General features: G+C 39.8%; 1 protein-coding gene across 1 annotated transcript in view; it reads right to left on the reverse strand.

The window, feature by feature from the left end:
• LOC106091739 (tyrosine decarboxylase) overlaps positions 1-9,578 on the reverse strand; it is a 28,859-nt gene extending 19,281 nt beyond the window's left edge. Inside the window, exons 1-6 of the mRNA XM_013258378.2 lie at positions 9,475-9,578; positions 3,142-3,298; positions 2,772-3,079; positions 2,356-2,592; positions 2,065-2,262; positions 10-224 (exon numbers count right to left, since the gene is read on the reverse strand). Coding sequence (XP_013113832.1) covers positions 10-224; positions 2,065-2,262; positions 2,356-2,592; positions 2,772-3,079; positions 3,142-3,271 — 1,088 coding nt within the window. The 5' untranslated portion in view covers positions 3,272-3,298; positions 9,475-9,578. The remainder of the gene's footprint in view (positions 1-9; positions 225-2,064; positions 2,263-2,355; positions 2,593-2,771; positions 3,080-3,141; positions 3,299-9,474) is intronic.
• Positions 9,579-21,437: the final 11,859 nt, after the last annotated feature.

Below are 21,437 nucleotides of genomic sequence, written 5' to 3' on the forward strand. Positions count from 1 at the left end.
CATACATACCATAATTTCAGCGAACGAAATCGCCTACTTAGTGGGACTCCCCAGTGGCGATAGTCAATGGCAGCATCTGAATATCCATGCTTGAGATACAACGGATCTACCACCAGGGCCGAAGTCAACCGAATTCTGTCTCGCACCCACAATGTTGAACAATCGAAATTGGTTAGCAACCATTTGTTGGGATTCGTATTGAAAGAGTCGGCGTATTCAATGCCCTGCAAATGAGGTGTAATTAGTGAAATAATGATATCACATTGACGCTAAGTGGTTTTATACAGAATAGCAGAGACAGCCAAACCCCCAAAATTCTACCCAAATGGAACATATTTATCGACCATGACATGGGGATAAAATGAAAAGTGGGGCATATATACATATTATATCAATATTTCAGGATCAATCGGCTGCACTGATAGAAAAATGACGTTACTTTGCCAGTACCGCCTGGTATTATTTTGTTCGCGTCAATGTCAAAGATTTTTAATACTATTTGGTGTCAATTCACCTTACCGGTTTTGGATGTAAGATATACTCCATTCCTATAGCTCAGTACTATATTTGAATTAGGGTGAATTAGGGTCAGATTGTCATGAAAAGTGTGTCTACTTATTTGGGGGAATTTAGAGGAGGGGCATAGCCAGAGACAACGGCTCTCGCATTAATACTGATCTCCATATACCTTCAATTGATTCCTATACGTGTAGTTTTTGGCCCCCACGTCTGTAATGATGATCTAACTATTTTCTATTACCAAATACCAAACCTTACTTACTTTACTTCAATTGGCTATGACAGAACATTCGTCCCACTAGCCGAACATAGAATAGCGATCCAAGCCCCTCGATCTTCTGCGCTCATTCTAAAATCTCTGACACCAAGTTTCGAGGTATCTCCCATCACTTGATCTTTGCATCGAGCTTTTGGTCTTCCCGGTTTGTGTGTACCACCGTGTTTGCCTTCAAAAGACTTCTTTGCTGAAGCTTTTTCATCCATTCTGACAACATGATCTAGCCAACGCAGCCGTTGTATTTTGATGCGTGTATTTTGACGCGTGAATCTTTCTCTAAAATACTCCAAGCACTGCCTCATTTGCTTTCACAAGTACCCATGCCTCAAAACCATATAACCACACGGGTAATATCAGTGTCTTGTATAGTGTCATCTTCGTCTGTCGAAAGGTGGAAACTTCCTCTTTAGCTCTTTTTATCAACTTTGCAGGGATATCAAACTTAGATATGGTTTCAAATACCTTTGAACGTATGGGGCTGTGAAGACTGCTTTGTAGTCAACTAAAAGATGGTAGGTGTTAATTTATAAATAAGGATTTGGTCTATGGTGGATTTACCAGGTCTAAGGCCGCACTGATATGGCTAATTGTTTCGATTACTTTAGACTTTAACCATTCACACAGCGTACTGTGTATCATAGAATCTTGTATGCGATGTGGAGGAAACTTATTAATCTATAGTTGTCCTCTTTCTTGTATACGGGACATAGTGTGCTAGTTTCCAACCATCGGGTATGTGTTTTCCCAGCCGAATTGCATAGACGAGCTGATGAATATGCCTTATCGGCATGTCGTCTCCGGTCTAACACAGTTCAGCCGGCAACACATCGGCACCTGCTGCCTTATTGTTTTTCACCCGTATTACTACAGAAAAAGATTGAGCAAGATAATTTAGATTGTCCAAGCATAGAAAATATTGAAGACCATATCAACAGGATTATGACTGCCATGGTGCGGGCTTTCAAAGACAGTTGTCCTCTTCTAGAGAGAAAGTCAGCCCAAGAAACACCCCGGATGACCGGGGAGACTCGCAATATTGGGAATGAGGTCCGCAGACTTTACAACAAAGCATGAAGTAAAAAGGCGGAGGTTTACTGGGATGTGTACTACACACGGCTTAAGGAATACAATAAGATTACCATTTAGTATTTCACTAAAAGCTCTTAAAAAGGATAATATAAAAATGCACAGAAAACTTTGTTCCTTATATAACAAATGAATTCCAGTTCAGTTAGTTACACATATGACACACTTTTTTTAATACTTACCTTAAGCAATGGCTTCAACTCGGGACATATGAATGAGTTACCAGCATATGCAGCATCTACATGTAACCAGACTCCAGGAAAATGTTTCAACTCCTTACCAATTTCATATAAATTGTCAAATGCACATGAGCCAGTTGTGCCCAGAGTGGTGGAAACGAAAAACGGAACAAAGCCTTGCAATTCATCTTCCTCCATGGCCTAAAAGAGAACCATCAGAGAAAAAACATTTAAAAAATATGTATTCCATTAGTTCAATAGGAAGTTTACATGACTGCAATTGACATTACCTACCTGTCTTAAAGTCGCACCACGCAAACTTGCATTCTCATCCGGTTCTAGAATTCTCAACTTGACAAATGAGATCATAGCAGCTTTTTCCACACAACTATGGGCCTCTTTGGAGCAATAGGCCATTAGCTTGGACAACAGCAAACATTCTTCGACAAAAGGATGTTGAGACTTTAAGCGTTTAATGGCCTGAGCTCGGGCGGCCAATAAGGAGACCAGTATACACTCGGAAGCTGAAGTCTATGAAAAAGTGATAGGCATTGATAAAGTTTTTCCAACCACATACTTATAGCATTTGTTATTCGAAAGTATAACAAATTTTCAACAGAAATAGAAATAAATATTGTATACACAGTGTTTTGAGTTTCTGCAAGTTTATATAAAAATCTACATTTGTTTTACTGCTTTTTGTGACTTACCTGTATAACACCCCCACCCGTGCTGCCCTCTTTCAGGGCCAAAAAGTGATCGGGTAAACCTATGGCCTTGCCCAACCAATCCAAGACAATTGTTTCCAATTCTGTGCATGCTGGACTAGCTGCCCACGAAAAGCCAATACAGCCGATGCCATCACCCAACATGTCTCCTAAGATTGAAGGAAACGAATTGCCTGCTGGAAAATAAGCATGAAATCTGGGATGTTGCCAATGTGTAACACCAGGCATTATTTTTTCCTCTACATCGTTCATGATTTTATCCCAATCTTCAGGTTCGTGGGGAGCCTCAGCTGTAAATGACCATAAAAAAATTATCAAGAGATTTGTTAAATGTCATATTTGGAGTTTTTACCTGGCAGCAAATGCCTTAGATATCCAGGTTCTACACTTGGCGTTACACGCCTATCGTTTAAAGTCTCCAAATATTGGCAAATATATTCGACCATTTCTGTGCCTCTCTTGCGAAACTCATTGTTATCCATGTTTTTAAGGTTGCACCTCCTATATCCCTGGGTATTGAATTGTAAAAGACAAGAAAATATCATGGTAGGCAATATATGAGAAGCATACATTAAAAATCCAATACAATCTTCAGTTTATAAAACTTCGAAGCATTGAGCTAAGACCACTCATTGTATATCGCTGGGAAATTTTACAATGTTCGTCCGTTTATTTGCTATCATCCGTTCAAAATACTTCTTTCTCATGTAGGACCGTTGGGATTATAATTGGCCCAAATCACATCTCTTTGCACTAATCCGATATCTAAAAATTATATTGCCTGTGTTTTCGTCCCAGACAAACATACACAATCTTTGAAAATTTTAAGAAAATCGGTTCAGAAGAGTCCCATATTGTCATAATGGGTCTTATGTCCATTTGAGAAGTTTTTGGGCAGTGGAGTGACCCCCACCGAATACCTCTTACTTGAGCCCCATATTGACATGAATGTCCAATATGTCTGTTTGGGGGAGTTTTGGGGTTGGGACGACCCGTTGGGTACTTAGACTCAATTTTAATACCATATTCGTATCCTACTCTCCAATACCTTTCATTAGATACCCATATTGTCTCGATCGTTTCACTTTTGATTTTGGGTGGTGTTTTTTTGCATAAGGAAGAGGGTCCGCCCCCTCCCGATATCGAAAAATTACACATACAATGTATGGGAAAATTTCGAAAAAATCGATTCTGCCGTTTTTGAGTCTATACGGAACAAACAAACAAACCGAGTTCCATATAGCCGTGATTGGTTAATGTACCCATTTTGGGCGTTTTTGGGGGACTGGGGTGACCACCAATACTTCGACATGAATTTGTATGCCAGATTCGTTATCTAAGCCCGCATACTTTTCATTTGATACCCACATTGTCCTTATCGGTCCACTTTTGAATTTGGGTGGTGTTTTTGGGGTAACGGTGGAGGGTCCACCCCCTTCCGATATTGATAAATTATAAAGCCTATTTCTCCTTCTTGACGATATTCGTAATCTACTACCAAATACCCTTCATTTGAGTCCCATATCGTCAAATAAATCTATTTTAGGGTGTTTTGGGGCTGGGGCGGCCCCCCAGCTAAGTGGACCCAATTTTTATTATGAAATTCGTACTCTATTCCTTAATACCTTTTATTTGAATCCCATATTGTCCCGATCGGTCTACTTTTATTTTTGCGTAGTACTTTTGGGGTAAACGGGAGGGTCCGCCTCCTCCCGGTATCAAAAAATTATATTTTCTTCCAGACCTACAAAATCTGTGAAAGTTTCAAGGTAATCGGTTCAGCCATTTTTGAGTCTATACGGAACTAACAAATGAACAAACACAAATTGATTTTTATACCCTCCACCATAGGATGGGGGTATACTAATTTCGTCATTCTGTTTGTAACTACTCGAAATATTCGTCTGAGACCCCATAAAGTATATATATTCTCGATCGTCATGACATTTTATGTTGATCTAGCCGTCTGTCCGTCCGTCTGTCTGTTGAAAGCCCGCTTACTTTCGAAGCAGTAAAGCTAGCCGTTTGAAATTTTGCACAAATACTTCTTATTAGTGTAGGTCGGTTGGGATTGTAAATGGGCCATAACGGTCCATGTTTTGATATAGCTGCCATATAAACCGAACTTGGATCTTGACTTCTTGAACCACTAGAGGGCGCAATTTTTATCCGATTTGCTTGAAATCTTGCGTGAAATGTTTTGTTATGATTTCCAACAACTGTGCTCTGTATGGTTCAAATCGGTCCATCACCTGATATAGCTGTCATGAAATTTTGCATGATGTGTTTTGTCATGACTTCCAACAACTGTGCCAAATATGGTTCAAATTAGTCCATAACCTGATATAGCTGCCATATAAATCGATCTGGGATCTTGGCTTCTTAAGCCTCTAGAGGTCACAATTATAATCCGATTTGTATGAAATTTTGTACGACGGATCATCTCATGACCATCAACATACGTATTTGTTATATCGGTCTATAGCCTGATACAGCTCCCATATAAAGCAATCTCTCCATTTTACTTCTTGAACCCCCAAAGGGCGCAATTCTTATTCGAATTAGCTGAAATTTTACACAGGGCTCCATCATATAATTTATATATGGTCCGAATCGGACCATAACTTGATATCGCCCTAATTACAGAGCAAATCGTTTCTTTTATCCTTTTTTTGCCTAAGAAGAGATGCCGAGAAAAGAACTCGATAAATGCGATCCATGGTGGAGGGTATGTAAGATTTGGTCCGGCCGAACTTAGCACGCTTTTACTTGTTATATATAGGAAGATATAATTGCAAAAAATTAGTCTGCTGATATTAAATTAAAAATTTTAAACTTTTGAATAAATCCATTTGCTACATATTAATAAAAAATTTTCCAATTTTAGGCGTACATTTTTTGTTTAAAAGCATAAATATAACAGTAGGAGAAGTTTAATCGCCAGATCTGGTATTATCTGGTATATAATTCCAAATCTCATCGAAATTGTGCAAGAAATGCGTCTTTTATGGGATCATGACCATAAATCGGTAGATCGGTCTATATGGCATCTATATCTAAATATGGTCCGATCTGGAGCATCGTTTGTTAACGCAGGTAAAATAGAAAGTTTTGTAAAATCGCTCCACATCAACGAATCGGACGAAAACCCGGTTTTAATCGATTCAGAATAATTAATTTATGGAATACAGTCGAAACCGGATAATTGAAACGGTAAAAATTCATGAATTTGGTTTAACTTATCCGCATATTTCAGTTAAGCGTAGTTCGGATAAGTGAAATTAGTTTCCAATTAAGCGATATTAGGATAAGTGCAAGGAAACTATTTTGTCAACGTGCTAATTATGTATGAAATAACTTGAGTTCAAATGAAGCAAAGCTAAATAAATCTCTTTAAAATCAGAGACAACTAACCACCAGCGTTATATTAAAAAAAGTTTGGAATTTTAATAAAAAAAGTCGCCCATAGAAATGACTTTTTACTTATCCGATTTCAGTTTCATATAAAAAAGGGATTTTTGTGTTGTACAACATTTTCAGTTAAGCGATTTTCACTTAAGCGAATTTAATAACATAGAATAACACAAAAAATAAGTGGTACTTTCCGTCAAGTTTCACTTAAGCGGTATTTTTTGCTAAATCCTATTACAGTTATGCGGTTTCGACTGGTAGATTTATTGAAAAATATTGTTTTTTGTAGTAGCAACGCTGCTTTTATGCCGAGTCCGAACGGCGTGACGCATAGCGACACCACTAAGTAGAGAAGTTTTAACATGGCAGGATACCCTACAAATGTAGCCAGCATTAGTAAGGGGAAAACTACCGATGAAAATATTGTTGATGTTGTAGCCAGGATTTGAACCCAGGCGTTCTTCGTCATAGGCCACAGTGGCCTCCGTGTTTATTCCAAAATACAGAGCCACAGTGACCTCCGTGTTCAGTTAAAAAAAAAAAATCATCGAAAGATTGTATTTGGAAAAATTGTCTTTACAATTTTGTTTTGCCAAAAAATTCATTAAAATTTTATACTTTAGAAAAAACGTTTTGCGCTTTAGAAAAAAATGTCATTTCAATTTTAAGCTTTAGAAAAAATTTCATTGCAATTTTGTCTCGTAATATTGCATTGGACATTTGTTTTTGGAAAAATTTCATGAAAATCTTTCTCTATGTAGAATTTCCACCAAAATCCGTACAAATTTAAGAGTCATATATAAGTAAGAGTATAAAAAGCTTAGATTTTTGGAAAATTTTACAAATAGGTGTATAATTTAACGAAAAACTTTTTAAAAGCGGCATTGCATTGGGATTTTTCCTGAAATACATTAAACAACTAAAAAATCACAACGGATATTCGAATTGACGCAAATTGATGGGGCGTCGCCATCGAATGTTTTCCCTTTGATAGTTCAGGTGTTGATTTGATTAACTCATCAGAACGCCCAAGTTCAAATCCCGGGTAGAATATCAGAAAAAATGTTCAGTGGTGGTTTTCCTCTCGTTAATGCTGCCGATATTAGTGGCGTTATCAGTCATTTAAAACTTTTCTACGAAGAGGTGTGGTTAAGCAGCACGCCATTCATACTCGGCAAAAAGTGGTCCCTGGTCAGTGGCCTATAACTTTAATTAGACTTTACTCATAGATATGAGAGAAGTTTCTCTCTATAATGTGGGAAATTTTATGTTAAATGAAATAGGGCTAGTAAAATGCTCCCCGTGACAGCAAAAAACTAACATTTTCAAAAAGTAAGTAAAGGCATCAACTGGAAATGCAAAAACCTTGGTGATACTTTTTCGCGTATTTAGTGATCTAAAAAGCACCAAATCGAGTGGGAAAAGCACTAAGTTGGCATCCCTCCCCCTATGTTATATGTCACTAAACTTGTGGATTATTTAACTGCTAATAATTAATATTTTATACCCATTATATATAAGTTTGATTTAAAACAAAATTAAGATTAAACAAGTAAAAAGGCCTTAAGTTCGGCCGGGCCGAACTTTGGATACCCACCACCTCGGGTATATATGTAAACCACCTTTCATCAAAATTCGGTGAAAATTTCATACCTTATACTCATATACCTCATACCGATCTGAACTATATACGACACGATGTCGAAAACCCGAACATAAGTCACTGTGTCAAATTTCAGTGAAATCGGATTATAAATGCGCCTTTTATGGGGCCAAGACTTTAAATCGAGATATCGGCAGATATCTACATGGCAGCTATATCCAAATCTGGACCGATTTGGGCAAAATTTAAGAAGGACGTCGAAGAGCCCAACCAAACTCACTGTGTCAAATTTCAGCGACATCGGACAATAAATGCGTCTTTTATCGCCCCAAAACCTAAAACCTAGATATCGGTCTATATGTCAGCTATATCCAAATCTGGACCGATCTGTACGATATTGCACAAGTATGTCAAAGGGCTTAACTTAACTCACTGTTCCAAATTTCGGCGACATCAGACAATAAATGAACATTTTATGGGCCCAAAACCATAAATCAAGAAATTGGTCTATATCGCAGCTATATCTAAATCTGAACCGATCTGGACCAAATTAAAGAAATATGTCAAAGGGCCTAACACAACTTTCAGCAAAATCGGATAATGAATGTGGCTTTTATGGGCCTTACACCATAAATCGGAGGATCGATCTATATGGCAGCTATATCCAAATCTGGACCGATTTGCCAAATTAACGAAGGATGTTGATGGGTCTTAGACAATTCACTGTCCCGAATTTCATCAAAATCGGATAATAAATGTGGCTTTTGTGGGCCTAAGACCCTTAACCGGAGGATCGGTCTATATGGCAGCTATATCCAAACCTGAATCGATCTGGGCCAATTTAACGAAGGAAGTCGAAGGGCCTAAGACAACTCACTGTCCCAAATTTCAGCGAAATCGGATAATAAATGTGGCTTTTATGGTCCTAAAACCCTAAATCTGAGGATCGGTCTATATGGCAGCTATATCCAAATCTGGACCGATCTGAGCCTCATTGTCGGAGGGTCTAACACAACTCACTGTCCCAAATTTTGGCTAAATCGGACAATAAATGCGCCTTTTATGGGCCCAAGACCTTAAATCGGTGGATCGGCCTATATGGGGGCTATAACAAGATATAGTCCGATTTAGTCCATCTACGAACTTAACCTGCTTATGGACAAAAAAAGAATCTGTGCAACGTTTCAGCTCAATATCTCTATTTTTAAAGACTGTAGCGTGATTTCAACAGACGGACGGACATGGCTACATCGTCTTAGATTTTTACGCTGATCAAGAATATATATACTTTATAGGGTCGGAAATGGATATTTCGATGTGTTGCAAACGGAATGACATATTCATTTTGTCATTCCGTTTGCAACACAACCACCATCCTTCGGTGGTGGGTATAAAAAATAATTTAGCGACTTTGGAATTATGAATTTTAAAAATTAAAAAAATTTTTTGTCAAATCAGCATATTTTATTTTGATTCAGTCCTTTAGATATTATCGAATTATAATAACACTCTGTAAGAAAAAGCACATTTATTATTTAAAAGCCTTTTTTAAAATTTTCATATTATTTTTTGTTTTATAAATTTTTAGGATCTTTTTTTTTCATTTCCCATATTTAATTTTTGACTTTTTAAAAATGTTTGCCTTTTTGTATTTGGTTTTTTAATTCTTACACTTCACTTTCTAATGGTATAATTATTTCCAAATATTTTGTTCCAAATCCAATGCCTATGGCAATTTATTTTCTTTATTTGAAGCCGATACCCGTTAAGTAAGGAGGTCGAAATCCAACTGATCACAGTTCTGGGAATTGCTTAAGAGGAAAACTTGGTATCCTTGCGTAGTTCATCTAAACGTCATGGTCGTATTGTGTCTTCGTGTATGTGTGTGGGTTTTTCTAGGATGTTATCTATGAAAGTATGCGCTATGCATAACCCCCCTTAACTTAATAGAGTTGGAAATCGCCGTCATCATCATCATCATCTCATCGTTGTGACACTAGCAGCAATATTCGCAGCAGCATCGGCAGTGCTTCAGCCACAAATAAGTGAAATATTTGTGGTCTTGTACTTTCCAATCCAATTCCAATTTACTTTTGCGCTTTCTTTCATTCAACGCCAGCCAAAGCATCCCATCCAACTTTCCCCTCCCCAGGAGGATCCAGGACATATTCAATTCCACAAGTGTTGATTGTTGCTCTTGAAGGGTGTCAATGGTATTTATAGATGGATGTACAGGAATAAAACAAAAAGGGGGCAAGCAACTCAAACGTCCAAGCCCACCACCCAAACAAATGTGCGAAATTCATTTCACGAAGACTTTTCTCAGAAATATTTTCAACGCCAACTATCCAACCCCAAAGCTGATGAGGAATCATCGCATCGCTATCTTCACATTCAACCATTAAGGAATTCGTGAAAATATGCTTAAGCGGAAAGAAATTGCAAAAACATGCATCCCTACACTCAGAATTAAAAAAAAGAAGTAGAGTCATTAAAGACAATTTGAATTTATATACTGATTTGAAAGTTCAAATCTGCTTTTTCCCAAAAAACTTATCTTCTATCAATAATTGCTGCCCCCGATTCAAAATTAGACCAAAACTTGTGGGGCGGAGCAGCGTGCCCATCTTCCGCAGGTCATGACAACGGACAGAGACACCGAACCTGTGAACAGAGATTCATGATAACCAGAGACGCAATTAAAATTTTTTCGCCATTTACAGGAATATTTCCGGCATTGCTACTAAAAGAGGCGGGCAATTATAGCACCCGTACTGGCCACCATATTACCAGCATGTCTTTACATATGCGCCAAAGTCCTAGCAAGGGAAGTACTGGTATCCAAGTCCGCTAAGACATTAATGCGACGCCTTACAGAAAAATCATCCTTACGTCGTTCTACTAAAAGCTATGGAGTGTAAAGTTGACACCATGGTAAAATGTAGGATACCGGGCTAGTTGGACAAGCATACACGGATACGGGACGTTTATATTAAAAGGGAAGTCGTGCAGACTGTCGCCGCTCAAGATGATGCAATGAATAGAAAAGTCTTTCGATGCTAAAATGTACACATTGGCAATGTGTTTTAACATTGTTTTAACATTATCCAACACTTAGACCAGTAACAGAGAACCGACTTCAAGAGACTGGCATGGCCCCATGCTAAGGAATGTATGCAAAAGATGTGAGTCTCATGTTATAGAGGTGAGGGCAAGGGTATCACAGCGCACAACGCACATCGCAAGGCAGAATTCTACCAATGCTCCTGTAAGTGACTACTGTGAACAGTCTGCTGCGATCTTGCCCAGGAATTTGAGCTCAAAGTATCACATTAAGTAGCGTAACGCTAAGGCTTCGGTCACTATGCAAAAGAGCCATAGGCGCAAAAAGGGGGTCTGAACCTCATTTTGGGCCCATCAGGCCGATTTTGGGCCCGGAGTCCAACGTGGAGCAGAAGTTTGCATGTCCGCCTATGACGCCGAACGCCTGGGTTCGAACTCCAGCATGAACATCAGAAAAATTTTCAGCGGTGGTTGTCCCCTCACTAATGCGGGCTACATTTGTAAGGTACACTGCCATGTTAAAACTTTCTTCCAAGTGGTATCGCCATGCGGCACGCCATTCGGACTCGGCATAAGAAAGAGGCCTCTTATCATAGAGCTTAAACTTTAGTCGGACTGCACTCATTGAAATGAGAGAAGTATACCCTGTTCCTTAATGGAATGTACATGGGAAATTAGTTGTAGGCCGATTCTGACACATGAATCAATGTTATGGTGGAATACAATGTAGAATAAGTGCAACGTAAAATGGAACAAGTTGCCTTGATATAAGTGGGGCAACCACAACAAGTGGAGGCTGGAGACGGACCGAATACCAGTTATGCAGGAATTAGGCTAGGTAGGTTTAAGTGGCAGTCTGCCAACAGACTCACTTTGACGTTTTCGTCCATTGTGATACCACAGGAACAGGAGAAGGAAGATGTCTTCTAGTTCCTACCTTTAAATCATCCTTACCGCCTAAAAAACCCAACAAGTTTCGAATGTTCACATCCAGTAAATCAGGCAAGTTCTCAAAGAAATGAGAACCTAAAGTATAACTCCTTTCGACTGCCAGTGGGGGACGCACACAAAGTGGATTTCCTCTTCTTCGTCGACGTCCTCACAGTCAAGACGTACTCATTGACGATTCGCATTGACATCGAGGGGGCGTTTAGAGACTGGATAAACCATATGCTAAGGAACAGGTGGAATAATTGCGGATCCCATGACATAAGTATAAGGGAGAACGTGGCACAGGGCACACCACAGGGGAACATTTAATCGCCACTCCTTTGGGTGACCGCTATAAATAACCTATTACGGATGCTGACTAAGGAGGGATTTGAACCCGTCTGCTATGCAGACGATGTTATAATACTCTGAACCAGCTATGCAGAAGGGCCAAAAAGGTCTTGCATATGGCATATGACTGGGCTAGACCCAGGGGTCTCAATGTTAACCCAGAGAAACTGAAATATGCCTGTTCACGAGGAAGACGAAGCTGGGCCAATTTGACGCACCACGTTTCCTCAACAAAACGAGTGGAAGTGTCACATTCTAGAACGTACTGAGAAGGCTCACCGATGTTGGGCACTATTTAGACGGACCGTAGGCTCGAAATGGGGCCTGAATCCGAGGATAGTCCACTGGTTCTACAGGAACGTGATAACACCAATACTTACTTACGCCTCAGTAGTTCGGTGGACTGCTATGGAGAAAAAGTGTAACGTAGGGACCATACAACAGGTTCAGAGAACTGACCATAATACGGTCCTGCAGGCGGAGATCCGGGCGATCACGGAATGCGTGAAGTGGTGTGGTGCTAGGACATCGAGTGTGAACATCTTTACCGACAGTAAAATTGCCATAAGGACAATAACAACCAGGAGGGTAAGGTCACGAACAGTCTTGCAGTGTAAGAAGGTGATTAAAGCCTTCTCTGAGGATGGCAATAATCCGCATCGTTTGGGTGCCGGGCCATAACAGAGTAAGAGGGAATGAAAGGGCAGACGATTTGGCCGTGAAGGCCAGAGGTCTGTCGTCAATAAACTTGGTTGACCCACTTTTCGGGTCGACGCACTCCGAGTTGAGGGAGTGGGCAACGAAAGCGCATGCAACATTGTGAAACAATGAAACGGTCGGTAAGACGGCGAAAATCCTATGGGGGGATCCAGATCGTGAGAAGACGAAGCTATTACTGAAAGGAAGTAAGAAGGAGGTCAGTATAGCTATTGGTATCATAACGGGGCACATAGGACTACGAGCTCACTTATATAAAGCGGTGCGGCAAGTGATAGCATGGACATGCGGGGAAGATGATGAGACGTTGGAGCATTTCCTTTGCCATTGCCTGGCTTTCGCGTCCAACAGGTACGGCACTTAGGTGGGGACACAATACCAGCCATGAACCAACTTAGGGGAGTGGCATTGAAAACAATTAAGGATTTTGTAAGTAGCACGGAATTTCTAGCTTAAAATTTTAGAGGTTACTTTAGAGCGCACAACAAGCCGATTACAGGCTTAGGTGTATGTCCATAGTGGCATGGGGCGGATTAATATCTGCACCCTCTTTTCAACCTAACCTAACGCGATACCTTTCGGGTCGACGCAGTCCAGGTTTAGGGTGTGCGCGACGAGCGCTCATGAATCACTGTGGAACAGCGAAACGGTCTGTAGAACGACGAAAATCCTATGGTGAGATCCTGATTTTGAAAAGACGAGGCCATTACCGAAAAAAAGTAAGAGGTCAGTGTAGAACTCACTTATGAAAAATCTGTGCGGCAAGTGATAGCATGTGTTGGAGCATTTTCTATATCATTGCACGGCTCTCTCGTTCAACAGACACCCGCACTTAGGTGGGGAAACAATACCAGACATGAACGAACTTAGGGGCGTGGTATAGAAAACAATAAAGGATTTTGTAAATACCACGTTCTTTTTAACTCAGATTTTCTTTTAAGAGATTACTTTTTAGTATTTAGAGCGCACAACAAACCTAATCTAACCTAACCTAAGACGGTAGTTGTTCTTTTCAGCACGAGATGCAAATTAACCACTTTGAAACCTGTCTTCTTGAAAGTAGAGCATGTTACATATACTAAAACCGCATTATACCTGGATATTTAGCTGGATAGGAAATTGACCTTCAAAGCAAGCATTTTGGAAATGACAAGAGAGGCAACTCTTGTCCTTTACTCCTGCAAGAGAGACATTGGCAAAAGTTGAGGGTTTAAACTGCGTGTTTATGCACTGGTTATATACTGCAGTTGTAAGACCTATAATGCTATATGGTGTTGTAGTCTGGTGGATGGCTTTTCAAAAGTCCTGTTCAATACTCAGTCGGATCTAAGATATGACTTTCTTGAGCATCACAGCTGCACTGAGGACGACACCATCTGAAGCACATTACGGCTAGACAAATTGCTGCGACGACAACTTTGAGGCTAAGCGAGCTTTCTTTTTGGTCGTGTGGGGGTTAGTGACACTCTGTTATCCTTGATACAATGCCCGATGTTCCAGGCAGTGGGGATTGATCAATAGTACTGTACCGCTATTCTTGATAGAACCGTTTTGAACTTTCATATACTGTAATAAAAGTTACATTCAAGGCCCTAGGTCGTCCGAGTGTATTTTGGCGGCCACGTAGATTTGGTCACCTCGGTATTTTGAAAAAATTTTCGGGCTGCCAATTTTTCATTTATGGTCAGATTTTCAAAATTAATCAAAAAAATTCTATGAAAAAAAACGAATAGAGATATTAGGTTGCCCAAAAAGTAATTGCGGATTTTTTAAAAGAAAGTATATGCATTTTTAATAAAACCTAGAATGAACTTTAATCAAATATACTTTTTTTACACTTTTTTCTAAAGCAAGCTAAAAGTAACAGCTGATAACTGACAGAAGAAAGAATGTAATTACAGAGTCACAAGCTGTGAAAAAAATTGTCAACGCCGACTATATGAAAAATCCGCATTTACTTTTTGGGCAACCCAATATTTTAGCAATTCTTATTGAATATTGCAAATAAAGGTGTCTTAAAATAATTAAAGTAAATTCTGCTTAATTTTTTACAAAAATCCCGAAAATACCCCTTTCGAGCAAAGATGGTATTAAAATCGGCATTTTTTAGTAAATTTGCTGCGAAGGCAAAAAATATTGTTAGGTGCAAAAAATTGTATGCATGGATTAAGGAGACATATGGAGTAAAAAAAAAACATGTACCCAATTGGGAAATCTGGGCTTTGGAAATTTTGAACTTGAGGGGTTTTTTATTTATTAAAAATTGCATATTTTGAAGTCAAATTTCACTTAAAACGCATCTACAATATGCCCTCTTCCTCCTTAAGGGAGTTAAGCAAGTTTTTTTTAAAAAAATGCAAAAAATACACTTTTTTAACATTTTTGACTTCCAATTTGTTAAACTTTTAACTGAATAATCAGATGTTGACTCTTGTCGCAGCAAAGTCGTTATAAAACGAACTGCAAATGCCTTCACAAATTTCACAATACGAAGCAGATCTCGGTCAAAATTGCACAAACAAAATTAAAGTCGAATATCTCCGAAACCAGTGGAGATATTGTATACCTCATGCTGACTTCTTGTAGGGATAGTGATCGAATCTATCCAGTAAAAATTTTGAAAATCAAACCATTAATGAAGATTTGGCATATGAGGGCACTGCCAAAAAGGGCCCCAACAACCTTCAAATGTTGAACACGATCTCGTTAACGCCTCAGCTCTAACCGTTTCAAATTGCAACCTGTCCTCACACGGCATATTTTTACTAGTTTTTTTCAATTTTCTCCCACTGTGCGTTGTTTGGGCAAAAGTGCGTGGGCACCCATATAAAAAAAACTCCCCCGCGGGGTTTTTCCAATAAATTTGGGTGTCAGTTAGGGGTGCCCTATAGATTTGTTATTGACGTAGCAGTGAATTGTGCATTGAGGCGGTAGCCCTTGGCGTGTGAAGGACTTCATCGGGTTGATCCGGCACGCAGAACCGGCTGTCATGGTAATGCTACAGATTTGTCGAAATGTGGGACATAAGGGTCTTTGAAATATGCTTATTATTTTCTGTGTACGGATGGTTTCAAACTAGACTAGACAACCAGGTGGGTTTTGAGGAGTACTATGTCGGGTTAGGTCTGGCCGTATCGAGGAGGCTACCCGACCACTGTAGTGTTGATACACGCTAAGATCCTTGCAATTAAAGAAGTTCTGGGTGGCGTGCCACAGGGAATTATAGAGCAGATGAGCTTGCGAGTCTAAGAACTAACTAACACTGAACTGAAATTAGTGGGTATGCCTCTAGCGACATGTAGTCAAAGTCTGCAAGATCAGGCCCAAAGTGCAACGAATGATAGATGGTCACAAAAGGGGGATTGCGAACATTCCCAAATGGTCTTATCTAGACTTGAAGAGGTCTACCGCTTTACTGTCGCTGGCTAGAACAGATGTCTCAGTCATTGTGGCCGTCATGACAGGTGTCTGTCTGACAGAAAAATATGCCGACACACTGGAGGTTTCAAGTAACGAATTTTGCCGAAGCTGTGAGGACATCGAGGAAGAAGACTGCCATATGTGCGTCCCGCACTAGCAATCAGAAAGATTTCCACTTCAGGTTCTCATTTCTTTGAGAACTTGTCTGATTAAGCTGATGTGAACATTCGCAAGTTGTTGGACTTTTTTAGGAGATATGGATGATTCAACGGAAGGAACTAAAAGCCACCTTCCTTCTCCTATTCCTGTGGTATCACAATGAACGAAAACGTCTAAGTGAGTTTGGTGGCAGACTGCCACTGAAACCTAACCTGACCTTTTGGCACATATTAATTTTTATACCCACCACCGAAGGATGGGGGTATATTCATTGTGTCATTCCGTTTGCAACACATCGGAACATCCATTTCCGAGCCTATAAAGTATATATATTCTTGATCAGCGTAAAAATCTAAGACGTCTGTTGAAATCACGCTACAGAGATATTGAGCTGAAACTTTCAACAGATCCTTTTTTTGTCCATAAGCAGGTTAAGTTCAAAGGTTTGCTTTATCGGACTGTTATCTTGATATAGCCCCATATAGACCGATCCGCCGATTTAGGGTCTTAGGCCCATAAAAGCCACATTTATTATCCGATTTTGCTGAAATTTGGGCAGTGAGTTGTGTAAGGCCCTTCGACATCCTTCTTCGATTTGGCACAGATCGGTCCAGATTTGAATATAGCTGCCATATAGACCTATCTACCGATTTAGGGTTTTAGGCCATAAAAGCCACATTTATTATCCGATTTGGCTGAAATTTGGGACAGTGAGTTAAGTTAAGCCCCTCTACATACATTTGCAATATGGCCCAGATCAGTCCAGATTTGGATATAGCTGCTATATAGACCGATCTGCCGATTAAGGGTCTTAGGCCCATAAAAGCCGCATTTATTATCCGATTTTGCTGAAATTTGGGATAGTGAGTTGTGTTAGGCCCTTCGACATATTTCTTCAATTTGGCTCAGATCGATCCATATTGGGATATAGCTGCCATATAGACCGATCTCTCGATTTAAGGTTTTGGGCCCACAAAAGGCCCATGTTTTGTCCGATTTTGCCAAATTTGGGACAGTGAGTTAAGTTAAGCCCCTCGACATACTTCTGCAGAATGGCACAGATCGGTCCAGATTTGCATATAGCTGCCATATAGACCGATCTCTCGATCTAAGGTTTTGGGTCCATAAAAGGCGCATTTATTGTCCGATGTCGCCGAAATTTTGGACAGTGAATTGTGATAGGCGCTTCGACATCCTTCTTCAATCCAGATCGGCCCAGATTTGACCGATCTCTCGATTTAAGGTTTTGGGCCCATAAAATGCGCATTTATTGTCCGATGTCGCTGAAATTTTGGACAGTAAGTTGTGTTAGGCTCTTCAAAATTTTTCTGAAAACTGGCCCAAATCGGTCCAGATTTTGATATAGCTGCCATATAGACCGATATCTCGATTTTAAGTCTTGGCCCCATAAAAGGCGCATTTATAATCCGATTTCACTGAAATTTGAAACATAGACTTATGTTAGACTTTTCGACATCCGCGTCGTAAATGTTTTTTACTTGTTTTTTACAAACATTTCTCCTTGAGTGTAAGCTTTTCGTGCTACTGGCAGAAAATTATCAATGGTTGGTTTAAACATTCCACTACGGATGACCCTCCACATAGTTAATGGACTAAATTAAAGTGAAAAAAAAACAACAAAAAACAGAGGTGACGTCGTTGCCTAGGGATATGACACTGAGTTCCTGTTATTTCTTCAAAGGGCCGTAGACCATTTAAAAGTAGCTGGTGCCAATTTGCTGGCAATCCGTTGTGTTGGATATTAAAAACCAGTAAAACCTCGAACTAGGCCCTTGGGCAAGTCATACCTAATTTCATTATTCATGATGGAAATAAACCTAAAGTGATTATACTCCAGTATTATTTAATTTGGTTAGTTGGTAAGCCTCCAAATACCATTATTTTAGACAACATCATATAGCCTCTGACTTGCACACACTCGCAATGTACATATCCTTTGTAAAGTCCCCAAATGGTCTAGAAATTCATTCATGATTTGCTCATTGCGAATTGTGTGTTGTCATGAATTGGAGCAACAAACTTTAGAGTGGGTTGGTGACCAGGCGGAATATATATATTTGGGTGTTTGTATTAGGATGCTATTTTCCATGTATCTTGCATATCATGTCATACGTGCTCTCTACGCGCATTACTTTTGTATGCATAACTCATGAAGGAACATTAAATTATTGGTTGTGAGTTCATACTTTTCAAGTATTCCTAATTGATTCCCTAATTTCTTCATTTACATAAATTATTTATGCTTAGCATATGAATAACCTTACGCATAGCTTTTTGATAATTGAATGCTCCTTGGAATCGAAAAAAATGTTATCTTGCTACTCAAACATATATGAATTGGCGTTGCTTTTAAAATTTTACAATTTACATGGTTCTTGCATAGAAATGACATTGTGTAGCACATAGATGTAATAGGAAAGAATGGAGAAGTAATAGGATTGTACTCATTGATATGGGAGAAGTATCCCCTGTTCCTTAGGGGAATGTTCATGGGAAATCTAGCAGTAGTAGTGGTAGTAATGACAAAGACAGTTCTTCTGTCAAATCGTACATTTTTATATAGCAAAACTGGAATGTTTTCAAAATCTCAGCGCATTTCGTAAGGGAAGTGCCAACATTAATAAGCAGGATCAAGCCCTGACAGAATACTTGCATACTAACAATCTGATAACCCTAAATATAGGCAACACCGCTACTTTTGTTAATGGGAAAACCTGTGAACCAGAATTAGAGGGTCTCCATGGAGCACTCCTTCTTGGACCATCGCTACAACGGCTAGCGCCTAATTCGATAAGCTTTCAAAATAAGTGGAAACCCAACTAGACCGAATTCAAAATACCACTCAGAGGAAGACTTTGGCAAAACACTTTAGATTGCCCAAGCATAGAAGAGATTGATGTCAATGTCAACAGGATTACCTGGGGTTCTTCCGAAGAAAAGGGAAATCAGCCCAAGAAGAACCCTGAATGAACTGAGCGATACGCAAAATTGGGAAAGAGGTAGGCAGACTTTATAACAGAACACATCGCAAGATAGCGGCAGTTTATTGACTCAAGGAATACAATAAGAAGATCAGAACGGCAAAATGTAACTCCTGGAAGCTCTTCAGCAAGCAGGTTGATAGCGTTAATGACGCCACTAGGAGCAAAAGGTTTCTCTAAAAAAACCATGTCCAAAATTAAACGTTAGTAGACAACGGCTATGAGACTTAAGGCGATGGGAGAATGGATCGAGGATGGGAGCAGCGCATACTATTGCGGTATAATCGAGGCGACGAAAGGAAACCTGGAAGGAAGGGAAGAGGTTTCCGATCTGATACCTTATATGAACCTTGAAGTCGAGTGTGAGGCACTGCTGCCAGAGGCACAGTCTTAGATTGAAGAAACCCTAGTATTGCCATCTGGAAGATCATGTTACACGGATGGTTAAAAGCTAGAGGACAGGGTGAGCCTGGCAGTAGTTGAGAACCCATTGAGAACCCAGGGACTAGGATCTGTTTTAGACTGCTTGACCATAATACGGTCTTGCAGGCGGAGATCCGGGTGATCACAGAATGCGTGAAGTGGTGTGGTGCTTACGCGAGAACGAGTGTGAACATTTTTACGGACAGCAAAATGGCCATAAGGGCCATAACAACCAGGAGGGTAACGTCACGAACAGTCTTGCAGTGTAAGAAGGAGACTAACGCCTTCTCTGAGAATAGTACAATCCGCATCGTTTGGGTGTCGGGCCATATCGGAGTAATGGGAAATGAACAGGCAGACGATTTGGCCGTGAAGGCCAGAGGACTGCCGCCAATAAACATGGTTAACCCGAAGCCTTTCGCGTCAACGCAGTCCGAGATAAGGGCGTGGGCGACGAATGCGCTTGCAACATTGTGGAAAAGCGAAACAGTCGGTAGGACGGCGTAAATCCTAAGGAGGGATCCAGATCGTGAGAAGACGAGGCTATTACTGAAAGGAAGCAAGAAGGAGGTCAGTATAGCTATTGGTATCATAACGGAACACATAGGACTACGAGCTCACTTATGTAAAATCGGTGCCGCAAGTGATAGCATGTGTAGGGCATGCGGGGAAGATGATGAGACGTTGTAGCATTTCCATTTTATAAGTAGCACGGAATTCCTTACTTAAAATGTTCTTTTTAGAGTTTACTTTATAGTTTTTCAGAGCGCACAACAAGCCCATTACTTAGATGTATATTCATAGTGGCATGGGGCGAACCTCTGCACCCTCTTTTCAACCTAACCTAACCTAATAAATAAAACTTTTTCAAATTTTCTTTTGTTCTCTTGTTTGGGTCAGTGCATCGCCTTTCAGTGTTATCATGGGGACTTCCGCATTCAATGGGATATCCTATAAAGCGGTAATATCGATCTTGTACTTATTTGTGCCTCCTAATGCTGGCGACATTTGTGAGGTATTATGCCATGTAAAAACTTTTCCTCCTTTTTTTCCTGGGTGTTCCTCTCTTCAAAGTTATTTTGTACTTTTACAAGGATGGAATACCAGTCTATGCCTTAACGTGATATAAGGGCTTCCACAACACCTCTATGTTCTTTCTCAGTTCACCAGATACTGACCTTAGCATCTGTATCATCTATTAATTGTTGAGTTTATATAATTTATCCATCATAAATTGAATTATTGCCTGTTAAGTGTTGATGACGAGATGACAAATGCCGGAAGAAAATACGAAGTATTTCGGAAAAGCAGTTGTGGAGCATAATAAAATGACGAAGGAATTTCCTTCTTGACATTCTTTTAAGAAATTCGTAATAATTTTTTTAATGGGTGGTGGTGATGGTTGCTTAAGGATATGCCTTTATTGTACTGCCTTGTGAACCATAAAGACACACACAGACACTTAACCAAGCACTTGTTGCAAGAGTTTGTAAAAGTTATATATATGGGCCTATTGGAAGGCCTTGGACAAGTTTTCCGAAGGATTTCCTGCTATAGGCAAATGTTTAT

Source organism: Stomoxys calcitrans, chromosome 5 (assembly GCF_963082655.1).
Source record: "Stomoxys calcitrans chromosome 5, idStoCalc2.1, whole genome shotgun sequence".
NCBI lineage: Eukaryota > Metazoa > Arthropoda > Insecta > Diptera > Muscidae > Stomoxys > Stomoxys calcitrans.